A 13,941-nucleotide genomic window follows, 5' to 3' on the forward strand; every position below is an offset into this window, starting at 1 on the left:
GTTGGCTGTGGGTAGAGGGGCTGGAAAGCTGCTCAGCAGAAAAGGATGAACATGAGCCAGCAGCGTGCCCAGCTGGCCAAGAACACCCGTGGCAGCCTGGAATGCATCAGGAACAGCGCGGCTAGCAGGACTAGGGAAGTGATTGTCCCCTTGTATGCAGCACTGTGAGACCACACCTTGAATGCTGTGCTCAGATTTGGGCCCCTCACTACAGGAGATACTGAATTGCTCGAGCATGTGCAGAGAAGAGCAAGGAAGCTGGTGAAGGGACTAGGGAACAGTGCTCGTGAGGAGCAGCTGAAGGAACTGGGGCTGTTTAGTCTGGAGAAAGGGAGGCGGGGGGAGACCCCATCACTCTCTACAGCTACCTGAAAGGAGGTTGCAGCAAGGAGGGTGTCAGTCTCTTTTCTCAGGTGAGAAGTGATGGGACACAAGGAATCTGCCTCAAGTTGTGCCAGGGGAGGTTTAGACTGAATGACAGGAACAATTTCTTCATGAAAAGCATGGTTGGACACTGGAACAGGCTGCCCAGGGAAGTGATGGAGTCTCCATCCCTGGTGGTATTTTAAGAGGCACATGGATGGTTTAGTAGTAGGCTTGATAGGTTGATGGTTGGACTTGATCTTATGGATTTTTTTTCAACCTAAATGATTCTATGATTCTTATGCTTCATTAACGGAATGGGATTTATTTGTCTGGAGTCTCTCACCTGATTAACTGTTAGCAGCAGCAGGACTCCACACCCATATTACAACAGCAAGCACCCATCTTACCAAAGCCTGCTATTGTTTTCTTATCATGTCAGTAACAACAAATCACAGTGCAAATATAAACATACCTTAAAAAGTCAAGGCTTTAACAGTTCTCCCAGAGATCCAATGCTACACAATATTCTGTTACTGGAAGACATCATACTTACTAAAGTCTCAAGTGATGGAAAGAAACATTATCTTGTTCCAGCCATGGCCCCTTGTCAAACTTCAGGTACTCAATGTCTTCAACTACCTGAAATTAGAGGACAAAATTACATTAACAGGTGGCCTGATCAAAGTGTCCATTCTCCATTTAAGAACAGAAAAAAAGAAAGCAGCCCCCCCAGTCAATGAAATGATTGAGACACATTCTAAAGTTACCCAGCAAAAAGGTTTCACTACTAAAGCGGTATTAACACAGATGTTTTGAGCACATGATCTCCCAGTCACATTTCCGGAGCTGGCAGCCCTGCTGTTAAGTGCTGGACAGATATTTGGGGGCCAGCTCTAAAGCTCCTTGGTGAGCAGAGGATGGCAAGGAATAAGTAGGCTGAGAGATGCTGCGTTTCCAAGTTCTTAGACATAGATAGTGTAAGACTCTTTTCCTCGGCCTGCTGAGGAGGCTGAAAAGAAGGAAAAAAAGACGCACAAGCCCACCCCTAAGTCAGAACAAGGAGGGAATGAAAATGAGTCTGAATTTAACCCTTTCAGTTGCAAATAAAAGCCATCATGTTTGGTATTACACAGGAAGTCTCTTTCAAAAAGGCACAGTCATCTACTAACAGAGAAATGCTGAGAAGCAATGCTACAAAGCATGGTGGCAGTTGTCCCTTGGTATTGCTGTGTGGTTCATGTGACAAATCAAGGCACGTTTCAGGCTAGAATACTCTAACACTCTTGAAGTTGTGGTAACGACAGAAATCCAAAGGCTCCCGATTTGATCGGACATGAAAGCCTACCCATGCGTGCTTGTGCCCTGAGCAGAAAGGAAAGGCAAAACTCACGGCTTGGCATCAAGAACCATTCAAACCGGTAACACCACCCCAGCCGGTCACTCCTCTAGTATCACCCAGGCTTATCAGTCCCCTATTTGAGCTTCATTTACCAGCTGGCTCCATCAGAAAATAGATCTTTGCTGGTCCACTGGGTGATTGCTTAACACAAGCCTGAGGTCATCGCACACAGCTGAGTGGCTACGAAGGAAACCCAAACCAGTGTCAGGAGGATGCACTTAAGGTGTATGAGGTGGGGATAACACCTTAAAGCAAGCTGGGAAGGAAGGGATCGCTGCAACTCCAAAATCTACTTCACAGATGCCTTTTCCAGAAGGAAAGGATCAAGCTATTGAGGTCAGGACCAAAATCCTGATGACACATTGTTTATCCACAGACAACAAGCAAGCAGATGCCAGTAATGAAGTGATAGAATAATAAATTAAAAAATGCTTTTATTTTTCACTGTACGTTAAATCCACGGTAATCTATTTCCTGCAATTAGAGCAAATGCTAAATGCCATTCATTACCACTTGAAGGATAATAAAAACATGGTATTACAAAGTAGTCTTGACTAAAAAGGTCCACTCTGTTACCAGCATTACATTTTTACGGTAAGAAGTAGCAGCTTAGCTATATGATTAACTGAATGATCATTTTCCTTGAGGCCCTTATATTTGCTAAAGACTAAATTAGCTGATTAAATACTTTAAAAATATGGTTGACATATGGCAGCAAAGTACATTTAAAACTTCAAGCAAGTTTAGATGCTGGGTAACCATTTTTGACCTCTTACAAATAAGCAAATTTGGCAAGTGAGATACTGCGGGCAAGAGTATAGGAAACCTATTTTTCACATTAAGAAAAAAAGCTGATGACAAATTCACCTGTTGGAGAATCCTCAAAAAATAAACATTGGAGAAATCAGCTGCCCAGGCACTCAGAAAAGTTTTCAAAACTGTATTAAGAAAATGTTTGTTCATACCAAACTGCTGTGACATCACAAGATTACCATTTTTTACAAATGAAAGGGAAAGAGATATATGGTAAGTTAGTTCAAATATCCGTTATTCTTAATTTAAAAGTCAAACCTCCAACATACTTCCCATTAAATACACAAAAGCAATTACTTTCCTACTCCAGAACAAAGCTTTGCAAACTCCCTGCTACAGCTGATGACAGGACTAATAATAGAGTTGCTAACAATAGTGCTCAGACTATGTTGAGGGGAAAAGAGAAATCAGTATCCAAATTAGTTTTGCACACTCTTATTACCGTAATAGAAGAGATCTTTACCAGCAACTTGTTAACAATGGTATCAGCCCGGACCCTTCCAACCAGGCTAGAAGAGCAGCTTTTTTTAAATTCACAAGGAATGCACCAGCACCTCTTGGGAATTAGCAGCAAATCAGTGATTTAAACCTGACCAAGCAGCATAACATGTAATAATGTACAAGAGAGATCGGTTCTTAATATAGTGCAGAGCATGGTAGGATTTAGAAAAAACTGTTTTCAATAATGAGACCCCTTTCCATAATCTGTGCAACTAAGCCAATACAAACAGCTTACAATTTCTAAGCTTGTTTCATGGTGATCTGGTGAGTTCTGTTGTTGAAAGAACTAGGTGGGGGATCAGAAGGCAATGCTGTTCTTATTCATACCATTTATAGGGGCAAAGACACCATTCCCCCATAGGTTGCTCTGTCAGATGAATTTTCCTAAACTCCTTCCTCGCAGGCTTCTTTTCTAAGCAAGACACAGGGCACAGGGAGCAATGCAGGATACAACCCCAGGAGCTCAGCCTACAGCTTGTAGGAAGAAGCTCAACCCATGCACAGCATCTACAACCAAAAAATTAACGTAAGCTTGTTCTGAAGCCTTTCACTTCCACACTGGCAAAGGATGTGGTACAAAGCTGGTGTGTCAGCAGCCTTCTATCTTCATCATCCTTTCCAATGTACACAAAATGGGCACAGTGAATAAAAAAAGAGAAAAATAATACAAAACACTATTCACAATCACAAACAAATTGAAACAGTTTCAGTTAAGTATGCAAATTCCTACCATTCTGCTGCCATCCTTTTAAAAGCAAAAGAAAAAAAAGCACAAAAGGAAAAAAAACAACTCCCCCCAAAAAAAACCTTCTGGAGTTTTTTACATGTTTTTTTTTCTTTAATAAAAATACTAGCCAACTTTTTGCTCTTGGTTTTATCTTTGAGTAAAAGCAGTCTGCAACACCCTAACAAAGCTCACTTCAGCACTTACAAATACTTTAGCCATTACAACCAACGTTAATTACAATATGAAGCCCCAACTGACCTTTTTAAGCGACTCATCAGAAGTGCAAGTTATTTCAGAGTTGCACGTTTGCTATAAACAACTAAACAGACAAACTATAATGTCAAAAAATTAAGCTCCCAAATTGCACAGTAAAGAAGCTGTAAATTGAATCTAAGTTAAACATCACTATCTAAAACAGGAAATAGCTGCACACAAACACCCCAAAAACCAAAACCAATTCCCTCCTGCCATCCCCATATTTCCAAATATCAATTACTTCATTTCAAAGGTAAACTGAGTCCAAAGGGAAGTGGAAAACAACTTTATTCCTACATGTGGAAAGAACACTAGTTTCTATAGCTAACATTTTACCAATGAAAACATGAGACCATCTTGTACTTTGACTTCAAAACAATAATCCTTCCTCTAGTCCAGATTTGTCCAACCCAATTAAGAAGAGGGTCATCAGTGTGCACTCTGGTTATGCATAATGATGACAAGACTGTTGAGCTTGGTAGACTCTCTACTAGAGCTCTAAGAGCTTTAGACTGACTGTAAACCCTGATTTACAGGATTAAAATAAAGTCTCTAGCAATGAGTTCTACTACAGAATCTAGGGAAGAAACAAATGGCTTTGTTCTGACAAACTTGAAGACATGCTAAGAGAAAAAATAGAAGAAAACACACAAATAACACAAACAGCCCAATTCTTCCTCTTATTTCTCCCAAATCTGGCTACCCCCTTCCGACATCATGGCTCTCGAATCATGTTATCCTTCCTTTTATGATATCCTGAAAAGCCAGCAATAATTGCTCAAGGTTCTCATCCGCATGCTGTTCTCTTTCTTTTTTTTCCATTTCATGTTCTTCCTGTTTCTCTAATTCTGGCCCTAAAAAAAAAACCACTAAAAACATGTTAGAGAACGTATTTCCTGGGATGCTGAACCTTCTTGTCAGCAGATACTTCTCACTGCAATAGAGAATTCTCACTGCAGCCGCAGGTATATGAACTTAGAAAAGGAACGCATACCAGCTGCTGTATGCATCATTCATCTGCTATAGGAGCAGAAGCACCCCAGTTATATAGATTTAAAAAAAAAAGTCTGAGAACAATTAGGCTGAGCTCTTAGTTTTTCACAGGGGTGCTCACAAGACTGAAATATCAGAGATTCAAGAGTTATTTGAAATAGTAATTTCAGGTCTAAGACAAAATGTGAAGGTTTACTCCCTTCAGTTATTTTTCCTTCCTGAAAGTAAAAAAGAATTCATGTCAGAGTTGTCTGCTGGTAATGGTCACAGGTGGCTATCAGCATAAGTAAAGCTGAATCCCAGAACAACGGTAAAGGCCTTCGGTATTTAAAGCTTCCAAAGACACGCCATTTTCAAAAATGTCTCTTTCTGCAATACTCCAAAACAGATATTTGCAAACAGTTGCCTATCTGAAGTGTGTTTTCACAGTGAACTCTTATTTACCTGAAGCCTGCTCCAAAAGTCTCCTGGTTAACAGTGCTAACCTTTACTATCGAGCATATCAGTTTGGATATCCAGCCGCAACAGGGCAAGACCATTCTATCATAAAGGGAACTAAAGTCAATGAAATAGAAATGTATGGTAATGTGACTAATGGGGCTTCAAACTTTAAGAATAAGAAAGCTCTCACCAATATGTCCTGCTTTACGCAAACTTTTTGCATGGGAATATGAGGATATTAGGTACAGGCTATTTTAACAGACTGGGCCAACTAAAGTCTACTTTGCACTTCTGAATAAAATCAGCCTTAGGAAGGCATGTTTAGAGCAGGCTTCAACTAATCTAACTCATCTCCAACAGCACAAACTAAACTCAAAGATCCAAGAGATTTACCAGTTTCTAGCTCCTAGGATTAAGCTTTGCCATCTGGCTTAAGGAGCAAAAATGCAAGTCAGCAACAATAACTCTATGCTCCAACACAGGGCAGGTGTGAAAGTCAGAGCTCTACCAACTGAATACAGTGACAGAGTAGTTCTGCCTTCTAGCCTCTTTGACATAAGTCAAACTCAACTTGTTCTTATGTAGAGACCTAACAAAAAGCCTCTCTTTCTACTCCTAATTTCACAACTGTAGCCTCGCCACAGTGGCGCAACGTACTTGTTGCCCAAAGGGAGCTATCATCCTCAGCTAGGAACAGTTCTCTCTGAAAACAAACATTTCAGAATCTCCAGGTTTCACTGCTACTCTGGTAAGTCTTGCACGGTTGTGGTGGGTTGACCCCAGCTGGCAGCTCAGCCCCCAGCCAGCTGCTCACTCCCCTGCAGCAGAACGTGAAGGGGAAAGGGGAAGAGAACAGAAATCATAAAATCACAGAACAGCTTGGGTTGGAAGGGACCTTCAAGATCATCCAGTCCCAACCCACCTGCCATGTGCAGGGATGCCACCTACTAGACCAGGTTGCCCAGGGCCCCATTTAACCTGGCCTTCAACACTCCCAGGGATGGGGCATCCACAGCTTCTCTGGGCAGCCTGTTAGAAAGGGCAAAAACAGGAAAAACTACTGGGTCAAGATAAAGACCATTCAACAAAGAAAATGAAGAAAAACAGACAAAACAAAAACAATGACTGATGCAAAGGCATCGCTCACCAGTTCACAACAGCAGACCGATGTCCAGCCAGTCTGCAAGCAACGGCTACTTTGGAACAACTCCTTCCAGTTTCATTGCTGAGTGTGACATTATATGGTATGGAACATCCCTTTGGTCAGTTTGGGTCAGATGTCCTGGTTGGAATGAAATATTAACTCCATCCCAGATGGTAAATTCATGAGTGAACACTGTAGTAGTAGGTGCCAAACTTCTGCCACAATTCAAACTGTTTAAATATGTCCAGTGAAGGCAATAAGCAGTGAGACACCTTCTTCGCTTTAAATATCAAGGCTGGGATCAGGGATCTTTTAGTTAAGCACCGACTTGTAGACTTCAGCTAAGCCCTAAGGCATGCCTCATGGCAAAACAGAAGTGTCCTCATGAAACTGCATGCAAACCTCTGCAATAAGATGGCTGGCTATCTGCTGAAGGAATGTCCTGTCATGCTGCAGGTGGGTGGACAGGTGCACATACACTGAAAGGAAGGTCGTTTCCCTTTTGCATCTGATTCTTGACATTTTCCTTTGCTCTTGGAGGAACTGGTAGTAAGTGGAATTGGTTCGCTTTAGAGTTTTCATCTGTACATGCTTGGAGCCAGCAAACCAAGTAACACATCAGAAGACAGAAAAAGCAAGGAAGGAGCTATGGAGGATGCCTAGGTGCTTGGAGCCTCTGCAACTATACTAACACATCTTAAATGCTGCTTTAAAACAAAAGATACAGCTTCACCTTTGAAAGAGATCACTGGCTTCATTTTAAAGAGAACCACAACAATATCATTCACCCGGGGCCTCAGCAAGCAGCCTGCTATCAGTGCTGGGCTGCTGTCTTCATGAATTTACTTACTCCAGGAAGGATTATGTTCTTTCTAAGGAAAGCGAGGATGCACTGGCAGACAAGCTGTTACGGGTTGCCATTAAAAAGGCAGTTTTCATCCTCACATCAGTACAGAGCAATACAAATATAAGCTTTGTACAAGGTGCCTAATTACTACATTGAACTTGGCAGAAATATCATCATACACGTGGGTCCCTAAATACTGTACTATACATTACTGTGTGCTAAAAGGACTTTTTTAAATATATATCGATGCAAATAATTCTGTTATGCTTTCCCAAATTCTCCCCTTCCCCAAACTAGTAACTTTTCTATCTTGAAGTAATCACCCCGACGATTCTCTTTCCAGCTGATTTAGGGATGATTCACATATTGCTGTGCAAAGGCCTGGGCCTATATTGCTTTTTGCTTTAGGAAATAACCAGCCACATATTCCTTTTGCCCCTCTAAGAAAGGACAGGAGAACATTAAGTGGACCCTAGAAAAATGTATCGGAACTTTCAAATAAGAAACAGAGGACAAAAATATTAAAAGTCAGTAAGACATGTCAGAAAAAAAGTTTTTAGTGCAGCTGAGACCCTTATTGCTACTACAGAATTCAAATGAGCTTTGAGGAATTCACTTCCAACCCTGGAGATGAAATAGACCCCCTAGAAACCTGTTCAGAACTACATAAAGCCTGTGAGTTTTCAGAGGGGACTGCAGCTACAGAGAAAAGTTCAAAATGAAGAAGAAATAGGTTTCTATTATCCCACTAGTCATCTTCCATAGGTAAGAATGTTTGCTGAAATAAGGCAAGTGTATTTCACCTACTCTGAAAACAACACACCAAAAAGTAGGAGGAAGCAGTCATCTCAGGTTAATCTGGTCACACAGTAAGAGATGGCTTATTTCTAGCAACGAGACAGCAATTTATCTGGCTTGGTCCAGGGTTAACATGTCTGGCAAAACCCTTCAGAGAAGAAATTACAGTTTAGATACCACATGCTAGTTGATACAGATGAATAACCCAGGGGTACAAAGCTGTTAACAGCTCTGGTTATCAAGCTGTTTATGATAATCAAATAACACTCAGCTTTTAGAAAAAAATAGCTACTTTATTGCATAGGAACCTGTACACCAACCTGGATCATAGGAAGCTGCATGCTGTCAAAAGCCGACAGAAATAGCCCTTACGCTTGTAGGAAGAGCCTCAGCTGAATGCTGGGGGTAACTTACCTCTTGGTTAATGCCTTTAGTTCCCAAACTGAGCTATGCAGATCCGTGCCCGTGCTTCCAGCCACTTCAAATAGGGATGACTGAACAGCCCAGCACAGACTCTGAAAACGCAGTTTCTACTGCCCTCACAAGATTTGCTTGGAAAAACAAACCAAGTTTGGAAACACCAGCAATAAGTTACATCAATCTTGCTTGCTCAGACAGCCAGGTATCTTGGCAAAAGGGATGGGGGATATATGTCACTCTCCTGACAAAACTGCAATCGTTCATCAAAATATTATAGTATAGTCCCGGCACAGATCATTGCCATAGCAGCGGACACTAATTGCATTAAGTAGTTACCTAAGCTGGTTATCTAGAAAGAAGTGTTCTCTTCATGTTTCAGTCTTAGAAGTTTAAAAACAAAAACAACAACAAACAACGTGCAGCAAACTCTTACCTTCTCCACATCCTCTGCCTCACTTGCTGTGTACTGCAGAACTTCACTGGTCTCACTGCAAAGAAGAAAAAACTGAACTCACAGGACAACTGCTCTTACCAGCCTCTCACCTCTACAACAAAATGAAGTTCAAAGGCAAAAAAATAACAAAAGCAGATCCACCAGTTCCACTTTCCTCCCTCCCCCAAACACTTAGAGTCCTCACAATAGAATTCCTATTACATCTGTAAGTTGTTTCTTTCCTGGTACAAAATCGCTTTTAAAGTGCAAGTGACCCGTGAAAAATTCCATAGTTTTAGTTCATTAAATAAAAAAAATGGAAGTATCTCACCTAAGAGTTTATTTCCATTTTACTAATGTGGATAGTTGCCTCAATTACAATTGCCCTGTTTGTTCAAAATCTTAGTTTAACCCAAAACTTCAGTAGATGTTTCATTTTATAACCACAAGTATTAACATATGTATTAAGCTTTAAGAAAGCAATACATTAATTTATCATTATTTATTAATACTGAGCTAACTGAAGCAATGCAACACAGGTAGCAGTATCTGCTATTAGAAAAAAAAACAACATAGAAAACAGCTAACAACATCCTAGTAACAAGATTGTTTTCCTATTTATACAGCAACCTTCATAGAAAAGTCACTTGCAGAGCTGGGCCACAACAGGAGCTCCTTTACGAATGTGTTTCACTGCTGTATACACACAACCCTTTGTGACAGTCATTCCCAAACCTGCCTCAGCCATCCTGGATGACTGTTCCTTTAATTAATTTCTCCTTGAAGAGAAAATAAAATGGAAGCCAAATAGGTATGGTATATCAAATTATACACAGCAAAGCTAAAGAGCATGGAAAAGACTTCATAGGCTTTTTTACTTATCACAACCACCTCAAACTTTAATCAATATTAAGACTGGAATGGAAGTCTAAACATAGCTGCTGGAAGTAAACACATTAGCAAAATAACTTAAAACTGCAACAGTCCAAACTATTTCCTAGTCTGCATTATCAGTGCTCAATCAGAACAGCTCGGGTTAAAAAAAAACACTTCCTTTATAAAGCACCTTTTATTCCTGTGAACCCCCAAGCTCTTACAGGGTCGGCCATTTAACTGGTCCTCACAACAGGGGAACTATTTAGAGAGTTTTTTCCTCAACTTAAGGGGAGGGAAAAAAAAGCAGAAGGCCTCACACAATTCTTCAGTCACAGAAAGAAGAAAAGAAACGTTCCGCTTTCAAAGGGAGCAGATGAGACTGTGTAGGATGCATATGTGCATCTTCAATTTCAGCTGTCACTAATCAGAGGAGGAGGCCAGACTTCACCAGAGCCTTACACTGGCAATTGCATTAACAGTGCAGATCAAATTGCTTGATACTCTGCAGATTATTAGGGCTTTCATTAAGAGAAAACAGCTGCTCAGTGGAAGCACTACTGGATATGAAAGATAACATTAGTAATCTGACGCTTTGGGCCAGAAAAGAAAGTTAAACAAAATACAAAAAGCAGTGTGTTTACAATCATAAAACAGTACCTGCCACACAGCATCGGGCTCACAAATCACTTCCAAAATAAATAAATAAAAAGGAGAAAAAGACATTAACAAACATGTCAGACTAGAAAGGAAGCACACATTCTATGATAACCAAATATTCAGTATAAGACAGACCACTAAGGTCAGCACAAAATTGTTCTAGATAAACAGGACAAGAGAACTGGAATTTTGCAAAGTAACAAACTAGATTAATTTTCCTCATAGATTTCAAGACATTTTCAAGAAAAACAGAAGACAAGCAAACATGAGCTTGAACACAGGACGGATGCAGGCCAGGAGTTTGTCCAACAGTCTGTAATGGAAATAATTCCTCTTAGCCTGTTTGGACCAAATATTGGTCATTCTTGAGAAACAGAAGTTAAGTACTTCATGTGCTTAGAGACCAACAGCCAGGCTTGACTATAGTTCAACGCATCACTCTGCGAGCCAGCAAACAGTTAAAGATAGTTTAAGCCTCTGGAGATCTATCCAATCTGCAAGCCCTCAGTGAGGTCCAGAGAAGTGCAAAGCTGAAGTTTCACACGTTTAGAACTCCTCCACATCAAGGGGACGGAGACGTCCTCCTTCAGACCTGAGCAGGCAGATTGATCTGACAAGCCATTGTGAGCCCGCACGCTGATGAGGATGCCAACCAGAGGGTGTTTGCTTAACAAGTGTACTGACCATGTACAGACAAAGGGGAAAGAGTTGAAATCACAGCAGGACCAGCTAGTCTAGGATTTAGCCTCACTGAACAACACAGTATATTTTCTGATCCAAAGAATAAGCAGCATTTTCCTCCTCTCCAGTAAATTCAAACCAATTCTGCCCGCAGGGGGATTACAGTCCCACGGTTTCCCACTCTCCCTCTCTGTCACAAGCCCCCCATTTCCTTCAGACAGCTGTGTGCAAGCCACTAATCTGTAGGGGACGCACACAGAGGCAGCTGACCGTACACTGCACCAACAACTTCTGCCCTGTATGAATAACACGCTCGATATTAAGTCACTCAGTTCAATTGCTGACAGCATAATTACACTGATCTACCTTGGGAGCTGAAGCAAGAAAGCAAGAAGAAAGCAAGCAAGCTACAGTATTCCTAAAGATCTATTCTGACTTAAATAAATGAAACTCAACAGTCAACTTCATGCACAAACCAAATCCTGCACGAGTAGAGATTGTGTTGATGTAAAGTAGGCCTGCCTCTGACCTTTAACAGCTTTCCTTCCAGGAAGGAATTTGTTTTCAAGGGACCCAGATTGCTTATGTTCATATGCTTTTATATTTTTAAGACAGTTTGATTTTTGATAAGAGTTCTTCTGTAAGAATTGGGACAGCTGGCAAACTATTATAGTCTCAAGTTCACACATGCTTGCTTCACAGCTAGAGAAAGCCCAAAGTCCACAGACAAGCACCTTCAGTCTCTAGAAGCAGGCGGCAGTGCAACCTTTATTTAACACTAACAAGTCCATCGAATCCTCTTCTGGCTGTAAAAGAGCGTGCCTCAAAAGGTAGAGAAACAGAACTAGAGAAATGGAAGAAGTCCTTACCTGAAAACTTTCTCCTCTTCCTCTGCATCACTATGAAGTAACTAGTCAAAGCTGTAACAACTGAGAGGAGTTCTTAGGAGGGGAGAAGTCATAGGTGTTCTGACTCTCCACAAAAGCCTGAGAAAAACTTGTATTGCAATATGCCCTCCTCACATCGCACAAACGCAAACATGTACAGCTGTAACTTCGGCACTTTGGGCATCATCACCCCAAGAAAGCACCCCACACACTGTCTTGAGCTAACAAGAGCAGCAAAGGGGCCAATCGCATGCAGAGCATTGTCAGAAGAGGGAGACAGAGACAGAACTGGGTTTTGCAGAGCAAACAGACCAGATCCCTGGCTGTGCTGCAAAGAAATAACTTCCCTGTATGATTCCACAACTGATAATAACTGATAAATAACTGATAATTGATGAAATAACTTCCCTGTACGACTCCACCCTGAAAGCTTCCCTGTATGATTCCACAACAGTGAAGCTGTAACTCCCCAAGACAGAAGGATGAAAAACAGTACTGCAGATCAGGGCTCATTAGCTAAATTAAAAAAAAAAAATGAATTTACCATTGCATACACTTCTCCCACTCTGAATCTCTTAAGAGTCAAAAAACTTCTATAAAGCTCACACCTAAAACTACTTCATTTATAATATTCCAACATTGTAACACTAGCATTAAGCTTCTTAGATGAAAGAGGTAACTAACTGTACGCAAGTATACACAGATATTATGTCATGGATGCAATCATTACATTACATTGTGCTATATATTAGAAGGAGAATTTCTCACGTGACATGGTTTTATTTGCTTCTCTTAGTAGAAATTTTAAGATTTGCACACATTTTACTTGAAGATTTAATGGACAGAACAGTTTTGTTTGCTAACCTGATCTCTGGTAAGAAGGTTTTCTTGTAAGCATCCTCAATGTTCTGGAGATACAGAGGAGACACCTTTCTCTCATAAGGCTAAAAAAAACAAAACAGAAGAACAGCGTTGTGAGGTTTGGTTTCTCCCCCACCTCCCCGTGCAGCAGTCTAAGGAAAAGTTGCTGTTACACCATCTATCATGGGCTCTGCTCTTGTATTAGCAGAGAAATATCCAGCAAACCACACAGGCATTAATGAGAGTTTCAAGAATTATGACATCTGGAGTGTTTAGGATAGTGTTTAGAGTGTTTAGAAACATCTAGAGTTTCCCAAAGAATAAGCGGCAGTCTGCATTAATCACTGCTTTACCCCATACTGTTATCTCCATGGTTTTAATTATTAGACATGAGTAAGATTCTTCTGATATGCTAGTGAATCTAGAAAGATAAGGAAAGAAAAGATAGGGAAAGAAAGGTTCAAAAGAAGGACGGAAAAGCAAAAAAAGCTTTCTTACAACTTATTTCAGTTTATGGGAATTCTCATTTTTCCCAAGTTTGCACGAACCATACATCAACAGCCTCAAAAAGATTAACTTTCCAAGGAATGATTAAACCTTGCAGTTAATGAAGTTTTATATAATTACACAGAAAAAAGGAGAAGATTGGTTCTCCTGCAGGAAATGCAGACTCAGACAACGTGGATCCACTTCTTCTGGTTTCAGATAAGTGCATGGGCAACCATCTACTCCCCTATCTTTCTTTGGGATTTCATACCTGCTGTTAAACAGTTCACTGTCTGCTACATCTACTGCACAACGTGCCTTAACATCACGTTTGCAAAATACGCAAGGAATTTCTC

At 40.8% G+C, this 13,941-nt stretch overlaps 1 protein-coding gene across 1 annotated transcript in view; it reads right to left on the minus strand.

Moving 5' to 3' along the window:
• Nucleotides 1–13,941, minus strand: part of NDUFA10 (NADH:ubiquinone oxidoreductase subunit A10) — a 45,760-nt gene that overhangs the window by 22,935 nt on the left and 8,884 nt on the right. The window contains exons 6-8 of the mRNA XM_040561217.1: nucleotides 13,103–13,182; nucleotides 9,138–9,192; nucleotides 920–1,005 (exon numbers count right to left, since the gene is read on the minus strand). Of these exons, the coding sequence (XP_040417151.1) occupies nucleotides 920–1,005; nucleotides 9,138–9,192; nucleotides 13,103–13,182 (221 nt within the window). The remainder of the gene's footprint in view (nucleotides 1–919; nucleotides 1,006–9,137; nucleotides 9,193–13,102; nucleotides 13,183–13,941) is intronic.

The sequence above is a fragment of the Cygnus olor genome, chromosome 6 (genome assembly GCF_009769625.2).
Source record: "Cygnus olor isolate bCygOlo1 chromosome 6, bCygOlo1.pri.v2, whole genome shotgun sequence".
Classification (NCBI taxonomy): domain Eukaryota; kingdom Metazoa; phylum Chordata; class Aves; order Anseriformes; family Anatidae; genus Cygnus; species Cygnus olor.